The sequence below is a fragment of the Amblyomma mixtum genome, chromosome 10, assembly GCF_055824585.1.
Source record: "Amblyomma mixtum isolate Tamu chromosome 10, ASM5582458v1, whole genome shotgun sequence".
NCBI lineage: Eukaryota > Metazoa > Arthropoda > Arachnida > Ixodida > Ixodidae > Amblyomma > Amblyomma mixtum.
Genome location: NC_143021.1, coordinates 156,326,966 through 156,343,806, shown reverse-complemented (window position 1 = coordinate 156,343,806; position 16,841 = coordinate 156,326,966). Strand labels below are relative to the sequence as shown.

Genomic DNA, 16,841 nt, shown 5'->3' with positions numbered 1-16,841 from the left:
GAGCGTGAGCGTAGGGTCCCATCGGTTGTAGGCGCTCATACGTTCCTACATGTTGAGCCAGTCGTGGACGTCGACGGCATCTGGGCCGGAAAACGTCCCAGGATCACGACGGTGAGCCAGAATGACCGACGGTGTTCCCGACGGCTTTGTTTGCTGCGAGACGTCTCGGGCATGGCTAAGCTGCCGAGGTGCCGTCCGTCGCTTGATGTAGGCGTTGGTGAAATCCGCACCACACCAAATATGTAACAGGAAAAAATATACTTACAAATATTTAAATAGAGACTTATACCAGCAGCCAGGATAGCTGCGAGCAGCGCTGAGCGGACCGAGCGAGAGATATTTGTCGTCTTCACCCGTCGTCGGCTCGTGGCATAGTGCATCTCTTCATCATCATCATCGTCAGCCGGCGACAATATTAGCCTAAGGTTAAAATCTCATTGAGATCAAACCGATCTGATCGCTTCTGTTAGCAGATGGAAATAGACGAAAATGACAATGTGCACTGCACAACGCGAGTGTGTGTTGCAGTCTAACTCGAAGCGTGATCGGCTGCAGTTACAGCATAGTTGTGTCATGCAATGGCCAGCGAAGCTTATCTGTTCGCGCAACCCCTTGTTCGAAGCGCAGTCACAGCAATATTTATTTTATTTACGCGTAGCCTCTTCCTATGCTAGTGTTTGCCAACGTCATCTTCAAGGTCAAGCTTGACAAAATATTGATGACCCGGTTAGTCCTCGTCAATTAGTGCTTCCGCACTAAAAGACTTCCATGCGCTTATCATGGCAGCCAGTTCAGTCGCTATTCGCTCGTAATAGCGGTGGTTCTCGCAGCGATGTGCGCTTTACTGAAGTTCTTCCTGACAGATGGGATGGCAGCAAAGGGCGCGTTAAACTGATGGTTAGTTCCTTCGGTTATTTTAAGCTTTAACATACAATTGTGATAGGCTCTATGAATGTACTCCTTTTAAACATTCGAGTCAGTGGTATTAGCTGTTCGTATACAGGGAGGTTTAGCAATGCTGGAGTGGTGGGAACAGACACAAACTGCTTCTCATCAACAAACTTCCTTCAGTCCATAACGCCTGTTAGACTGATAAACATGAGAGTTACGTAAGCGTCAAACATTTAGCACTTGAATTTCAAATTGCCCTACTTTGCTGGCTAGAGCGAAAGACGAGCTCGTAATGGCTGGCATGACGATTTTATATCGCCTAGTTTTGCGATGAAGATGTCTATTTCTATAGCTAAGGAGGGACGTCACATGCATAGCTTAAAGTTGCATGTTGCATGAAGCAACATACACTAATGATATATTTCAATGCTGGCGGCGCCCAATTATAACTGCCAGATTTATTGTATGGCATTCAACCTACATTTTTCTACAAGGCCTAATAGAAAGAACAATATGACGATTGGCAGATAGCTAGCCGTTTTTTAGGGCTATCAAAATTATGCAAGAGATACCGAAACAAGCACATTCATTGCATTAAAAATTGCAGGTATCACTGATATCACCTGGAAACGTTATTGGTGATTTTTGCTCAGGAAAGTGTTCTAAAGAACATAAATAGAAATATTATTTTATTTTTGAATATACTTGATTAGGCCAAGAAAGGTTCACCACTTATCCTGCAAAAGGCGTGCTCGTATGAGCATTGGAATTCATTAATTGTGCCACCTGTACAACTTCCCTATTAAAATGAAGCCCTAACTGAAGGTAGAACGGCCAACGTCACTGGTTATCGGGTAGAACTCTTGTGTGGGGTCTGTTGGTACATGAGATTTATAAAAGAGGACGGCGCGAGAGAAGAAGAGAAAGGAGGCACGCCAAGCAACAGGACCAGCGCTGGTCCTGTTGTTTTTTGTGCCTTCGTTGACTAGGTGTGTAGCGCAGCCTTGTTTTGCAATTCTGGATATCGGTTTATAAACAGCCCCCATTAGGTGTTTCTTTATGTTAACTTTTAGAAAAATGTATTAGAAAGATCCTTGTGCATTTCAAAAACTTACTCTGTACACAGTATCGCTGTTTATTAGTGTCGTAGCTTCACTGGGTGTTTTGCTTTGAGTGCACCCTAATATGTGGAGTTAATGAATGTTGAAAGCTGCTACCTACTCTACGAATGTACAGAGGATACAGCAACACCTCGAGTCTCCGCTAGTGAGCGAAAGATACGCCAGTTTCGAGCAGACAAATATCCAACAGCTTGTGTACCTCAAACTGTGGTGCTGAACCACATGTATTACACACTTACGCCTGCAGGCTGACACACACCTCTGTTACCATAAGTATTTTTGTCGTATCTGTAATATTCGCGTGTTTCTTTTTTCTTAAACAGTGTTAATAGATAGGAAATTGGTGTTTCTGGAACTGTTTTTTTTTTTTTAGTGGAATTCAGTTTACTGTGTTCTAGCTTGCTCTGGTGCCTTACGCATCGGCATTATACAGTCCACCTAAACGCAACTTAATTAACTCCCAATCTGCACAAACCCAATCCGTTCGTTTGATTAACAGCAACTGTCATCTTTCAGCTAGGGCCTCCTAATAAAATCAAATTTTAGGCTAAGAAATTTTAGGATAAAACGCCTTCATTGGATGTTTTCTTTATGTTAACTATTGAAAAGTGTATTAGAAAGACCCTTGTGCTTTTCAGTAACTTTCTCTGTACGCAGTATCTCTGTTTAATTATCAGTGTTGTAGCTTCACCCGGTGTTTTGCTGAAAGCTGCTGCGTGCTCTGCGGATGCCCGGAGGATACAGCAACATCTCGATTCTCCGCCAGCAAGCGAAAGATGCGCCAGTTTCGAGCAAACGAATATCCAGCAGCTTGTGTACCTCTAATTGTGGTAGTGAACCACAAGTATTACACCCTGACGCCTGCAGTTTGACACATATGCCCCTGTTAACATAAGTATTTTTGTCGTGTCCGTAATATGTTCGTGTTTCTTGTTTCTTAAACAGTGTTAATAGAGAGACATTTGGTGTTTGTGGCACTGCTTTTTCAGTGAAATTCAGTTTACTATGTTCTATTTTGCTCTGGTTCTTTACGCATCGCGATTATAGAGCCCAGCTAAACATAACTTAATTAACACTTAGTCTGCGCGAACCCGATCCGCTCGTTTGATTACCATCAACTGTCATCTTCCAGCTAGCGCCTCCTAATGAAATCAATTTTTAGGCTGCCGCATTCACTTCACCGAGTGAAAATTTCTCACCTGTCCCTCATTCATAAATTTCCTTTTTCCGCCATCGTTAAAAAGCGAACCTCAATTCTAGCCTTTATGCATATCATCTCGCACAGACCACCTATTTGTGGCCGCCATTCCTTTTAGCCGTACCAATGTTCTATTCAACTCATACTACCAAAATCATGCACAGAGTGAAACACCGTTCGCCCATTCATTGCCTCGATCGTGGATGCACCATCCTTCAAGTCAGGGCTTACTGACTTTTTTTTTAATAGCCATGTTATTATACGTTAACAAATCTGCGCATTTTACTTCTGTATATATTTTTTTGCTTTGTGCCCGCCGCCAAGTTAACGTCTTTGAGGCCTTGAGGGTACTGAAACTAATAAATCAATAAATTTTCTCATGAACACTTTAGGCCGTGTTTTATTTATTCTTTTTTTTAAAATAGGCCATTAAAGTCTCAGAATATGGATTTGTGAATAAAAAGTGGAGTAACGTTACTAAGGATAGTTTTATTGCACCTACCGAGACTCTGAGAATTGCTTTTGGCGAAATTTTCTTGGCAGGCCTGATATTCTCCTCCCACTTGTTCACTGGCTTTTCATAGCTTACTTTCATTTATTTGCTTTATATAAAATTATGCTCTACATTTCAACACTTTCTTATGGCGGCTTTTTTATCTGAGGAGTTTGGCATTGTTAGCGACATTTCCTATCGTTCGTAAATAAACATCTTGATTCCTTTTACGAATCATCGACTGCATTAATAAAATTGGCAGCGTCATTTTCTCACTTTTCTTGTTGCAGTTACTGAGAACGCAGCAGGAGCTGACATTTTATTGCATGCAGCATTCCAGACATGTGATTCAAAAATAGCCAGAAAATGTGGCAGGCGTTAGGAAGAAACCCCTAGTGTTTTATGCAGTACCTGTTTGCGAAACCTATCAAGAGTCTTGCGCTGGGATGAGTTGGGTATAAGATTACTATGAACCCTATTCGTAGGCTGTCATTATTTTCCTCAAGACGTCCACTCCTAAGTTATTCAGGGAAGTAGTTGCAGGACATGACTTAGAAAGTAAACATTCAAAGTAAACTGTCAGCTCACAAACGTTTGTACCAAAAGACGAACTGTCATCGAGACCACGTGAGGCATAAAAACAATTTATTACTAGCAGCAAAGTAATGCACAAATAGCGGGTAACTCTAGCAACAATGGTTAGTAAGTGCAGGTACCCACCACTAAAAGAAAACATTGCAAAATGAAATTTGGTGCATGACATTTTCAGGTGTGGTCTTGTTGATCAGAGGGTCTTTTTGACAAACCTTTACATTATAGCATCGCAAAATGCATGTCGCCAGCACTCACCTGTTGTTTTAAAATTAAAAGTAAGCATGCTTTGAAATTTTGCGACTGGTGCAGCGGGTTACGGTAAACAAAATGACTTGGAGAACGATGGAAAGAGAGAAAATAGAAGGGTGTTTTGCAAAAGAAATCATTTTTACGCACCTAACGAAAGACGGAAGGATTTTCGACAAATATTAATTCACAATCACATAATTCTGGAACATCCAAGCCTTGTTTATGATTGTTAGTTTAAATTAATAAAAAATACAATGTCAAAATAATAATCTGCTGTGCTACAGCACACAGAAGGCTTCAGTCGAATATTCTTAACTACACAAAACTTCAACTTGTCTTGACTCCTTTTCCATTGGTCCGCTTGTCGACGCGTTACCTAGTGGACTAGTTAGTGCTCCACCTCAACCCTCCTTGGTTTTGTTTCTATGTGCGGGAGCTGGAGTGCGTTTGTTCAAAAATAACAAGCAAAACAGAAGGGAATGTTGGTTGTCGTCCAGGACAATTTGAGGCCCCTTTTTTTTCTCTCGAGGGCCTCGAAGTTCTGGAGAGTGCTACTGCACGTCTCTCCTGAGGCTTGAAGCAGTATGTTGCAAGAACGTCACGTAGGTTTTGTAACTGGCACAAGGCCCGAGTTTTGTGGCGGGCTTTCACCGCTGGCGTTTTTTTTTTTGCCCACATTTGACGGGAATTTTGAGGCGCAGGCTGTCCTTCCCACGCGGTGCACCCCTGAAGAGCCGAGCGCTAGGCTGGGGGACCACCTGTTCCTATTGGATTGACCGGCTCGGTAGACCGGCGGCCGGGGGAATCGAACCCCCGACCTCCTGTAGCCGAGGCGAGCACTCAATCACGATGCCACGGGCACGGCTTGAATGAAAAAAAAAACGAAGAAAGGGAGAAGCGATGAAAAAGTTAGGAGAGCTAGTGAGAAGCGAGGGGGGTAGAATATATAAAACTATATAAAAGAAGCAATTAGCAGGAAAAATAATAACTGAATTATGCTTCTCATTGTACGTGAGTGGTAACTGTCTGCGAGTGCACATGAATGCTTTCATGAAAAAACAATTACAGGACATGGGTTAGCGATGAAAAACATTTTTGCACGGTTAGGCAAAGCAGTAACTCGAAATTATTACAGATGCGAAGGAATAAGCGCGCTCCATTACTTTGAAATGTTACCAACGGGTGGAATTGGGAAGCAACGCAGGGGTAAATTCTTTTACGACGATAGACAATGCACGTACTTTATTCCATGATTGGACGCTGTAAAAAGGCGTGCGCATATTGTGTCACGTGCCTGTGCACATTGTACGCCACGTTATGTATGTTATAATAAAAAAACAGGAATATTATCTTCTAGGTAGCAGATATGGTGTGTCCTATCTATGCAAGATGAACTGTTGTAGAGCAGAGAGGCCTGAAAACATCTCCGCTTCATGCAGAAGACAGGAAGTTGAAGCTACATTTCCGCCGAACTAGTGTGCTACAATAGACAAACAAATGAGGTCACGCCTCTGCAGCGAAGATTTTGATGTGTGCATTGAACTGCTAAAATAATGTCTGTAAGCAATAGACCCGATGAATATTTGTTTGAAATCACTTAAATGAAGAACCAAATTGTGTCTTTCTGCAATCGCTAAGCAAATATCGAGGGGTTTTCATCTTCTGGCTTCCGACATGCAATGCAGTCCGCAATGCAACACCTCGAGGCTTTGTAAACTGATGCTAAAATCAAGAAGGCTCGAAACAAACTACAGTGAGAGCTTCAAAAAATGCGTGGCCGTCAAAAAAGCTTGCTTCTCTGTTCTGAATAACATTATCCAAGCAAAAGAGCAGAACACACTTCACTGGGACGTTTGTTGCGACAGAAAACTTACTGACTGTTTTGTTTTTTAATCGAGTGAACCCAAACGCCAGGAGGCCGATAATGACGATAAACCAAGCCGATAATGAAGCTGGAAGCCGATGTATTGGCACCAGCTGCTGCACAGCAGGGCTTATTTGATGGCAATAAGAGAGACCTTTGAAGTGCACTGTACGCAACGGAGGAATGGTGGATATGGCGAGGGTGGTGATAAAATATAAATAAATGTTTTGAACTATCTGTACCTTTTCTGAGTGGGTTTTGTTTGAGCACTGCATCACGGTATTGCTTTGATCATTGCAGCGTCTTCCATTAATGTCATGTGTCTCTAGTTGCTACACGACTAACGGCTGGACTCGGATACGTCACGATGGAATGCCTTGCTTTGTAAGTAAAAAAGTCGCACCTTGTCTGGGAATCTCACTGATCTGATTAATAATCAGCGGCTTGATAACGCTTTGCGTATCCCGCAGCTAACATCACTAAAATTGCATCAGTTTTAAGAATAATTTTGCGTAATTAAATTTCCACTAATCGAAAAAAAAAACACGTGTGAGATACTTCTAAATCACAGCGATTTCATGTGCTAAGCGTACCTTCAATATCGAAGGAGAGTGAGGGAAACTTATAGTGGGATAGGTGCTTAAGTGAGTTGTTCTGCATTGTACTAATGCAAGAATCTAGAAATAACGGATCTGTTTAAGCGGTGAATTTGTGAAAATGAGACCCCACTTGAATAGGTTCCAAGCCCAACATTCAAAATGAAGTCCCTAGCATCCACCCTAACCAGTCCGCAGCGCTTAGAACGAATAACCCGGTTTTTAATAAAGTGGTACACTCCTACTAGTATATAATCACAGCCTTTCGAATTGTTTCCACTTTGCTAATCAGTTCTGCCGATTACGTATAAAAATTTTAAGCTGTAAGCATATGCAATGAGATTTATTTCTTGGTCCGAGGGCCATTTAGGTTCTGGTCATGTGTCAATTCTGGAGCCTGCGCGTAGTTGCCCGATGTGAATCTCAAATTCGATAGAACTTCTCGACTGCCCTCTCGGTTTGCAGCCCGCCTCGAAACTGTCCAGAATCTGAGGAGAGCAGAGACCGCTGTGCTGGCTTCAAAAACTTCATTTCATAACGGAAATACTTCGGTATGGTTCTCATAAAGCCTGACTTCACTGTCCTATAATCGCTTGAAGCCAATTTTTCAAAATATCCTAAGGGACAGAAGTTTGGTAACAGTTGCTGAATTTATTGCTATCAGAACGTCTTTCATGGCTGCCTGTTATAACTTGTATTAACAATGATCCTTCAGCGAACGAGGGAAATTTTATGGACTTGTCATTAAAAAAATATGCATTCAAACTACATATCATATGCTAGCATAAGTTTGGAAATGAAATGAAATCTCCTCATCGCTATTTGCATTGTTTAGCTACTTAGTAATAGCTGCAAGAGCACATTTCATGCAGCTGAAACAAACAAAAACGGTACATTTAAGGTTTTCATAAGAATTCAAAAACATATGCGATTCTCTTTTAGGTTTTTGACCTAGTAGTGTGCGTGGTAATAAGGATTCTTTAGAAGCTGCAATAATTTTGCACAGAGTTCCTGTTGAGAGCTGCAATGACCACCTGTGTAGTTAGTTTGTTCAAACTGAGGAACTCGGTATTAAATTAGTAATTTTACATCACATGAATTCTGGCAAATGCGGGGACACATTTTAAAGCAGGAACTATCCGCTAACGCGCTGGCCACTAAGCAAGTACAGCATGGTGTAGATTTCAGAAAACCAACAGTGTATAGTTTCGAGGCACAGCACAAAGTATTTCCGCTGAAAACTAACTGCCAGTTGTGCATTAGGCGCTGAAGTGGGAACCGTTGAACCTAAGTTCATTGGTCTCTCAAGCTCCGCCTTAAGATTATGACGGGTAGCCTTCATGGGTCTGTTAAGCGTTCTGGTGTTCACTTTGAATATAACTTCGCTAGAACAGACACCTTTATATATTTTGTTATTTAAATTTTTCTTGCCCTTTTTAGCACAAAACACACCAGGCCTCCTTTCAACCAAATCCATCGAGCGGTCCTTACTGGCCGAGGGGCTAGAGCGCCGGGCTCAGGACCTAAGGGACAACGGTTCGAGTCCCGGGTCGACGGCTTTAATTTTAGGAAGAAATGCCATTTTTCAGAGGCACAGCGTTTGTGGTGGCATTACGTCTCGGCCTTGTACACCGATGGAGAATTGTGTAGTGATGTTATCATTGTTTTTCTATAGGGTCATTGTGAAGTGTTAAATTACCCTCACATGGCTGTGTGGTTACGACGTCAGGACCCTGTTCACCAATCCGCATTTTCTTGACGCAAAGCCAAAGCCAGCAGCTAAAACTTCAGCTTGTGTCCTGAAGGGGACTCTCAGCGCCCTGGCATTAAAATGTACTTCGCATCTGGTTCCAGTTCAATAATTGGGGGTGGTGGATTATAGGCCAATGCTCCAAAGGCGTCTGCACTGCCCTGCCTCGTAAGTATGTTACTGGAAGTGACGATGGTGCACTACAGAGGTTTGGCTGCTAGGCTTAAACGAGCTAAGCTTAGTGGTTGATTAGGCCTTTCGTGAACCAAAATAAAGGCTGAACCTCGGTATCTCAACAATATGCTTTTTGCAGTTCTCTTGAATACTACTTCGCAAGTAAGATCAGAGTTAATGCGCATTTATGTGTACCAACATGTGTTTTAAGCATTGCTTTTTGATTACTCCGTTCGGTTTAGCTAGATTTGGATGTTTTTGGAGAACGAATGAATGAGATAATTAGGTAGTTAGTTTAAATTTAAACTACACGCTGAAATTTTGAGCAATTCCAGAAAATTTCATCCGGTAAAAATGCGCAATCAAATAAAAGATCGTTTCATTGCTGCCTGCATAAATAAGTCGTAAGAGCGTCCACAAATATTTATTTATAGTCTTGCGTAATACGACAACGCATGCGAAGCTGTTTCATCCGCTTTTGGTATGATAATGTTTTCCTCTGTCCTGTCCCCTTAAAAGTTGGTTATGGTGATGCTAAAGTGGCACTGTTAATATAACCAAGGAAGACAATAATCCTCGGACGACGCAATTCAACGAAAAACTACGGCAATAAGTCAGGCGGCAGTGGTCCATGGCCATGTTTTCATCATGATTTCTGTGTCGTCACCTGTGCTCAGCGGCTGCCTTCAGCCCTCGACTCAAAGTGATGAGACGTCTTTTGCAGAGCATAGCACGCATAGTTTCACTGCGTAATGTTTCCGGTTGAATTCTAACCATTGTTGAAGAAGTTTCGCTGGCAGTCTGTGTTGGCAATATATCATACAGATGCTCTCTTCTCCTACGCTAATCTTGTAGAGATGTAATTTAAAAAAAAAACTCGAAAAGGTTTTAAATACAAAGACGAAGCTCGTTATACCACCTGCGATCAGTTTTAACTGCTCTGTGCCAATCTGAGGAGCCAGGATCAGAAAAAATCAGTGCGCTTGCTTACCATTGCCTACCGCAGTGGGCGTTACAAAAGGCAGGGAAATAACATTTTCTTAAGCAAAGTTTACTTCTTCTCATCTACGCTATTTTGGAGTACTTCACTACACGGCAGGTGTCCTTACCAGAAACAATATGAAATATTTGGAGGTAGTTCTTCGTGCAATCTTCCCAGAATTTTTTTGGTAGCCGTTTTATAAATATTGTTTCAATTTTATTTTTCTCTTTACTCTACCGTACGTCACAAAACCTTTCCGCTAATTTTTAGAAAACTAGCCTTCTCAGGACCCAAGGCGGCTACTGCGCAGTATTAATATAATTCTTAGAAGCGATGAGAAATGAGGTGAATCATAATACCTACTCAGCTGGTTAACCCATTTCTGAAAGGCAACTGTTTAGCTATTAAAGTTAAACGCTTCGCTTCCCCTGTAACTTGTGGCCCGCCCTTAATACCACTTATACCACATACCGCTTATAATTTCAGAAAAGTAATTTGTCACTGCGCTAAGTCTCTAAAATTTCGGCTGACTTGCGCCAAAAGATGTACTTGTGTCTTAGGCGTGCCCCAAGAAACGCGCCTCGGCACACATGACTCCACGACGCATGCGTCACGTCACCGCCCCTAAGCGTGGTCTGGAGCAGCGATTATAGCAAAGAGCAGCGGCAACTACCACAGTGCGGACGGAACTGAGGTCACACCACACGTGCGCCACTAACTCCCGTGGACCTACGAGCATTGCCTAGCCCGCGCTGTTACTGCTCTCTTTTCAAGACCAAGTGTTTTGTTTGGCACGCTAGACGGGTAAGTTAGGTGATCCTCAGGGCCAAAGTTGTTTCCGAAATTCTGAATACTGATCTGGCTATTACGAACGATAGCTACGGATGACCAATTGCAATCCGGTACTTGTGATCGTTACAAAGGTAACTCTGAGCAATTAGGCAAAATTATTGCTTGGGCTAGTTGGTTCATACTTGAAGGTGTAATGAAAACGGCGTAACGAACAAGGACAACGGTAGAACACATACGACAGGACCAGTGAGTATAGTACGACAATCAAGCGGATTCGCAAATGGATAAGAAGTAAAATACAACAACATACCGCCAACCCAAGGAATCATTGCTGCCGTAGTATATCAAATCATCAGTCAATATACCACACACGAAGCATACAAAGCAATTCATGGAGTTAATTATTTACGAAGCCAACAGGGAGCAACAAATTCATAACAAAACAAAATACCTCTCTACGCTACATAACAAACCAAAGAACAGATAAAACCAATCAAACGCTTAAGGGATAGTCAGTCATACAAAGAGCTTACTGATGATGAGATCAATGGCCAAAAAAACACACGGAAAAACACACGAAAAGGAAAACAGGGCCAGCGCCTACGTCGAAGCGAAAACCTCTAGAGAGCGCTGCTCCTGTCATTTGTGTTCTACTGTTGTGCTCATTCGTTACTCTGTTTTCATTATAACTTCTAAGAAATTAGTTAACCACATTATGGTAGCCTGATGCACCGGTTCTTTGATGTCCGCCAACACGTATATCACTCTGCCAACTCAGCTACTTTGATACCTGCTGAACCCTGCATCTACACGTATGCGGCAGCTTTGCTTGAAACACCACTTAACATTTTGTTTGGCGTTTTGTAGGGCATGTTGTAGGGCTGAAACCTATTGTACGGCCGGACCAATAAAATGTTTCTTTTTGTATTGTTTATTTTTACCGGTTTCTCAAACGTGGGTGGTAACGAGCGCCATTAACGTAAAAGAGGACGTTTTATGCTTTTATTAAAGCTTTTCTTCTCATGTTTTCTAATATGAGTGTCCTAATAACAACCACCTGATACCAGGAAAACTAATTCATCTGTTAAATGATTGGCAGTTATTTTTACGTTGCGAAAGAACACTCGGCGTCATAAAAGTAGTCACGGCAGCTTCCATTCATCCTTGCTCGAAAAATTTAAAATGCTTCTTTTCTGTTCACATTGTCTTTTTGCTCATGGCCCTAATAATGAAGTCCCCTTATGACTCTTGTAATTTTGAAAAAAGAAAGTTGAAGACCGGCATACGTTTTTTTTACTTTAATAAATACTGCGTGACAAATTGTAAGTTTCAAATCTAGCAGAAACTAACTTTACATCAGATGCCTTAGCTCAGAAAAGATGACTTTTCTTCACAGTCGTCCATCATGACCTGAGACGCTTTGGGATGTTAAACGCGCCCCACCCCCACAAAAAAAAACAACACTATTTTCTTCACAGTATTTTGTTCTTTAATTCGATTTATATGTTAAGCACCTAAGCTGGAGTCTGTGATGGTCTCCGCATTCGGTTCTCGAGTTCGAATTTCCCAATTATTCTTTTTTACCGAATGGTTCACGTCATGACTTCTCAATACACCGTTGCACCATTTTGCCACGATATCATCTATGGGCTCATGGTTGTATGTACTTGTCTTTTCCAGGTCCTCGCCCTAAGCCTTGTGACAACGCGTACAGAGGCGTAAGTACAGGGACATAAAAACTCCTATGCGTATCACTATGAATGCCAGAGCATTATGACCCTTGTTCTCAAAGGTCAACGTATCAGTAGCAATGCGTAGAAAACAGAAAGCACCAGCGAAGACCAAACGGTCGAGTTCCTGCTGCGGAAAATTTGTGCCATAACACGGAATAGTCGCCCGGCATTTTTGTTATACATTTCTCTATGCCCCAGGTGGTCGAAATTTCCGGAGCCCTTCACTACGGCGTCTCTCATAGCCTTAGTCGCTTTGGGACGTTAAACCCCATAAACCAAACCAAACCAAACATTTCTCTATGAGCATAAACAACACAAAATTGGTTTTGAAAGTTTGCTTGTATGGTTTCATTTATCCGTAAATATCATGCGAAATGAGTCTGTCGCTCAAATAATTCATAACACAGCAACACATCTGAATGTTTACGGCCAACGCTTTCGAGGAACGCTATCTGTAGAAAAACGAATTCCTTTCTATCACAATTATATCTACATCGAATCATCAGCAAGCGAACCTTGCATGTTGATGCCGAATTCTCAAGGCGTATTCATCGCGCTCATATCATCTTGAGACCTTAATAAAGGATTTTGAATGCATTTGCGAAACAGATTGTAACGGTTTTACGGTTATCAACGCCCAACCACAAAAACCACAGGGAATAATGGCAGTCTGGCGCCAGTCAGTAAGGAAGGCACTAAGCTGCAATGATATGTTTTGTTTACAAGCGTTCTCACTATGCATTTGAAACTGCAATATTTCAGGACGGATACGCATCAAACTGCAGCTACACCTGCAGTCAAGGCCGCTTGGGAACTTATCTTGTCCATTATATTCAAGGAACGCCGTGCATAGTAAGGCTTGAGTTTGCATCTTAGTTTGCTTTATACTTCACCAGAATGACACACTGTCAGATTTGCAAAAAGAATAGTTTGGAACTGTGAAATCTGCTAGAAAACATCCCACTGAATAGTTACGCATCAATATCCCAAATATTCAGCGTCCGCTAGTTTAGGCAGACTGGGAAATCATTCATAACACTTTCTTTTTGGCCGTGATGTCTGTTTTTGCCGCACCCATAAACATTATGTGTTGACAAATTTGTGTTCTGCTGAATTCATCGTTTGAATGCATTGCTCAATGTGTTTCATATGATACATATCAAAGTGTAACAACAAGAAATCCTATTATACTTATTATATTAGCATGCAGTCATTTAGCCACGCGCGTTAAGTAATAATGACTAAAGTGAAGAAGTAATGATTTCAGTGTAAACTGTGCCAGAAAGTGCAGGCGTAGCATCATCAAGCCGCTTCTTGGTATCGACAGAATATCTGTTGAGTTACGGAGTCACTGACTGCTATTATTCTTTCCTTCAATAAAAATAAATGCCTACAAGGATTGTAGGTATTCGAATAAATGTAGACAAATACACGAACTATCCTCACTTCAGGCTGTGTATCGTGGCGGTAGCGCATTTTATTGACCATAATGATATAAGGCATAAAATGAAATTTCTAAACTTGTACAATAAAGACTGCCGTGGGATGGCATTTGTCTACCCCATCAAAAAGTTCACTCTTCTATATAATTAGATGTAGCTCGGTTACTGGCGGAAATTGTGAAGCAGGATATTTTTCGAAGTGTTCCATGTAAGTTGTTGTACTTAATAGTGTAACGAGCAGGCTACTTGAGAAGAATGATTCGGAAGCCGCAGCGTAGAAATTCATAACGCAATTCATGATTCGTGTGGGAACAAAAATACTGCATTGCTGTGCCTCGCAGAGGCTCTTGTACTGTTCGGCGATCGTCCATATTCACACTATAAATCAAGGGATATAGAAGTGCACAAAATGCAGCCAACCCTTATATATAAACTGCATTGATTATGAGAACACATTTGACTCGGTGCAAACTTCAGCTGTCAGGACGGCATTGTGAACGCAGGGTTTAGGAGAGTGTTATGTGCAAATGTTGGAAGATATCTATAACGACTCCACAGCTAGCATAGTTCTTCATAAAGTCAGCAATAAATTAATTAAACGTTGCAGGCAGGGACACACAATTTCGCCAGTGCTGTTCACCATCTGTTTACAGGAGGTATTCCGGGGCCTGAAATGGGAGAAGTTGGGGATAAGAGTTAATGGAGAATACCTGAGTAATCTGCGATTCGCCGATGACATTGCCTTGCTGAGTCTCTCGGGACATGAACTGCAAAGCATGATCAATGAAGGTAGAGCTGAATGGTGGGGCTAAAAATTAACATGCCTCTGAGATCATTAACGGCAGTTTGGTGGTATTCGTCAAGAAAAAAAGAATGAAACAGCTGTATCTTACCGGTACTCGCCTATGGGGCAGAACCGTGGAGGGTAACTAAATAGGTTCAGTTCAAGTTATGAACAACTAATGGAGAAAGAAAAATGTTAGGTGTAGCGTCAAGAAACCGGATGTGGGCAGCGTCTGTGAGCGAACAAACGCGACTTAATTGCATTCTAGCCAAAACCAAGATAAAGAAATAGGCTTGGGCTGGACATGTAATGCGAAGGCAACATAACCGCTGGTTTTTAAACGCAAAGGAATTGATTCTAACAGAAGGCAAGCGTAGCGGGGGGCGGCAGGAAGCTAGGTGGGCGGATGAGATCAAGAATCTTCCGGGGATACCGTGGATGGAGCTGGCAGGGGAAAGGGTTAATTCGAGGTACGTGGGGGAGGCCTTTTCCATGCAGTGGGCGTGGTCAGGCTGATGATGAATATAATTGCTGAGCATGGAACGTGCATTCACTCCTAACAATACGACTGTTCTCGCAGCGAACCTGAAGTCAGTTCTTGAAGACAAGTTTCTGCGCGTAGCGGTATCGGTTACTCAAGTTGATTTATTTCTCTGCGATTCATCCGGAGGTATAGTTCATAGTCGACAATTCATGGCTTGAGATAAGTAGATGGCATCATGCTGCTTTTTGCAAATGTACTGTCTCGTTATGCGACTGAAAATACGCAGAATTTTCGGAACTGTATTTTGCGCCTTTGTACGGCTCTTGCACAGCCTCAGTCTTGTTGAACGTCCTGGTCTATTTTTCCTGTATCAGGTACGGGACGGACTTCATCGCGCTCTAATATTAGCATAATGAAGGACGTTCCTGAGGGGTGCAGACGTCCTTTCACATTTTTTTTCTAATGTGCCGTCTTTTAAACATCCTTGCGTGAGAAACTGCAGTTATAAATGCATGTGACGCCACAGGTTTACTTTATTCAAAGTTTTCATTACTCTAGATCGGTCAGTGCTAGGACATTGCGCACACCAGCAACACTCTACGGCGCACTCCAACGACTGCTGCGGACGCGTTTCTTACGTTAGCTAAGCATATTTCATTCACCCTTCAGTCCACATTACCAACAAGAATGCAGACAACCGTTCTATCGACTGATGCCCCTTTTTCTTGGGCAGAGCGAAGCCCTTTAAGAAGGCCTCGCCTTTACACCGACTAAACATGGAGTATCCTGGAAACGTCATTGTTGACCATTTGTCTTCTGCTTTTTTTAGCAAACAAATGAAAGGGGAAAACGCATTGGAAGCCCGGGAATCTGCAAAGGTGGCACATGCATCAGACACGAAGACTTAGGTTCGTAAAACTCCGAACCTTTCCACCTATCTACTCCCTTCAAATATTGTTTTAAAAAAACCATTGCAGTAACCAAGGAGCCGAAATAATTTTTTTTTTCATTTTGTAATTGCCGTGTTTATAACTAGTAAATAATTTTGCAAAGATTTTGTCGCTGAAATATAACCGATTAGAAATCAGAAGAAACCATTTAAAAGCTGAATCAACTAGACATTGATGATGCAAAATTAAAAGTACCTACGAACCATACCACAAAATAAAACACTGGCTATGTTCTGAACTCAAACCATTGTAGGGGACGTACCCAGCACCTGCACCAATTGTAGGGGTGCGTTTATTAGGCGTCCTCAAGAGACCGAACTGCCGTGTAGGATCTGGCAGCGTAGACGGGCGTAGCCAGCACCAAGAGAGCGGGGCAACTTCCCTTCTTCTCTTCGTCACCTACGCATATAACACTGCGACACAAACCACGACTGCATTCTCTCCCTTCTTTCTTCTGTACGGCCGCGAGCCCCCCTGCACGATAGATACTCTTCTTCGCTACCGGCTCGACATTTCCGAGTCCACGCCACTCTCCGACGCTGCCAGGTACGCCGAAGAATGCCGTCAGATTGCTCGCTCGTTTACCACGCAGACCCAGTGGCAGCAAAAACATGACCGCGACACTTCCGCGGCCTCTACCTCCTACCCTGCCGAGTCCCTTGTGTGGCTCTGTGTGCCTCCCACAACTCCCGGCCTTTCGCAGAAACTGCTGCACCGGTATCATGGTCCCTACCGGGTTCTCAA

At 42.4% G+C, this 16,841-nt stretch overlaps 1 protein-coding gene across 3 annotated transcripts in view; it reads left to right on the top strand.

Annotated features, from left to right (window-relative positions):
• The window catches only part of LOC149327444 (uncharacterized), a 43,162-nt gene that overhangs the window by 12,212 nt on the left and 14,109 nt on the right, over nt 1–16,841 (top strand). The window contains exons 3-7 of one of the 3 annotated variants that reach the window (XM_089562422.1): nt 6,740–6,794; nt 8,861–8,924; nt 12,385–12,422; nt 13,200–13,289; nt 15,977–16,055. In XM_089562422.1, coding sequence (XP_089418548.1) covers nt 6,740–6,794; nt 8,861–8,924; nt 12,385–12,422; nt 13,200–13,289; nt 15,977–16,055 — 326 coding nt within the window. Of the gene's footprint in view, nt 1–6,710; nt 6,795–8,860; nt 8,925–12,384; nt 12,423–13,199; nt 13,290–15,976; nt 16,056–16,841 lie in introns of all 3 variants that reach the window. The other 2 variants (XM_089562421.1, XM_089562423.1) reach the window with 2 other exon arrangements.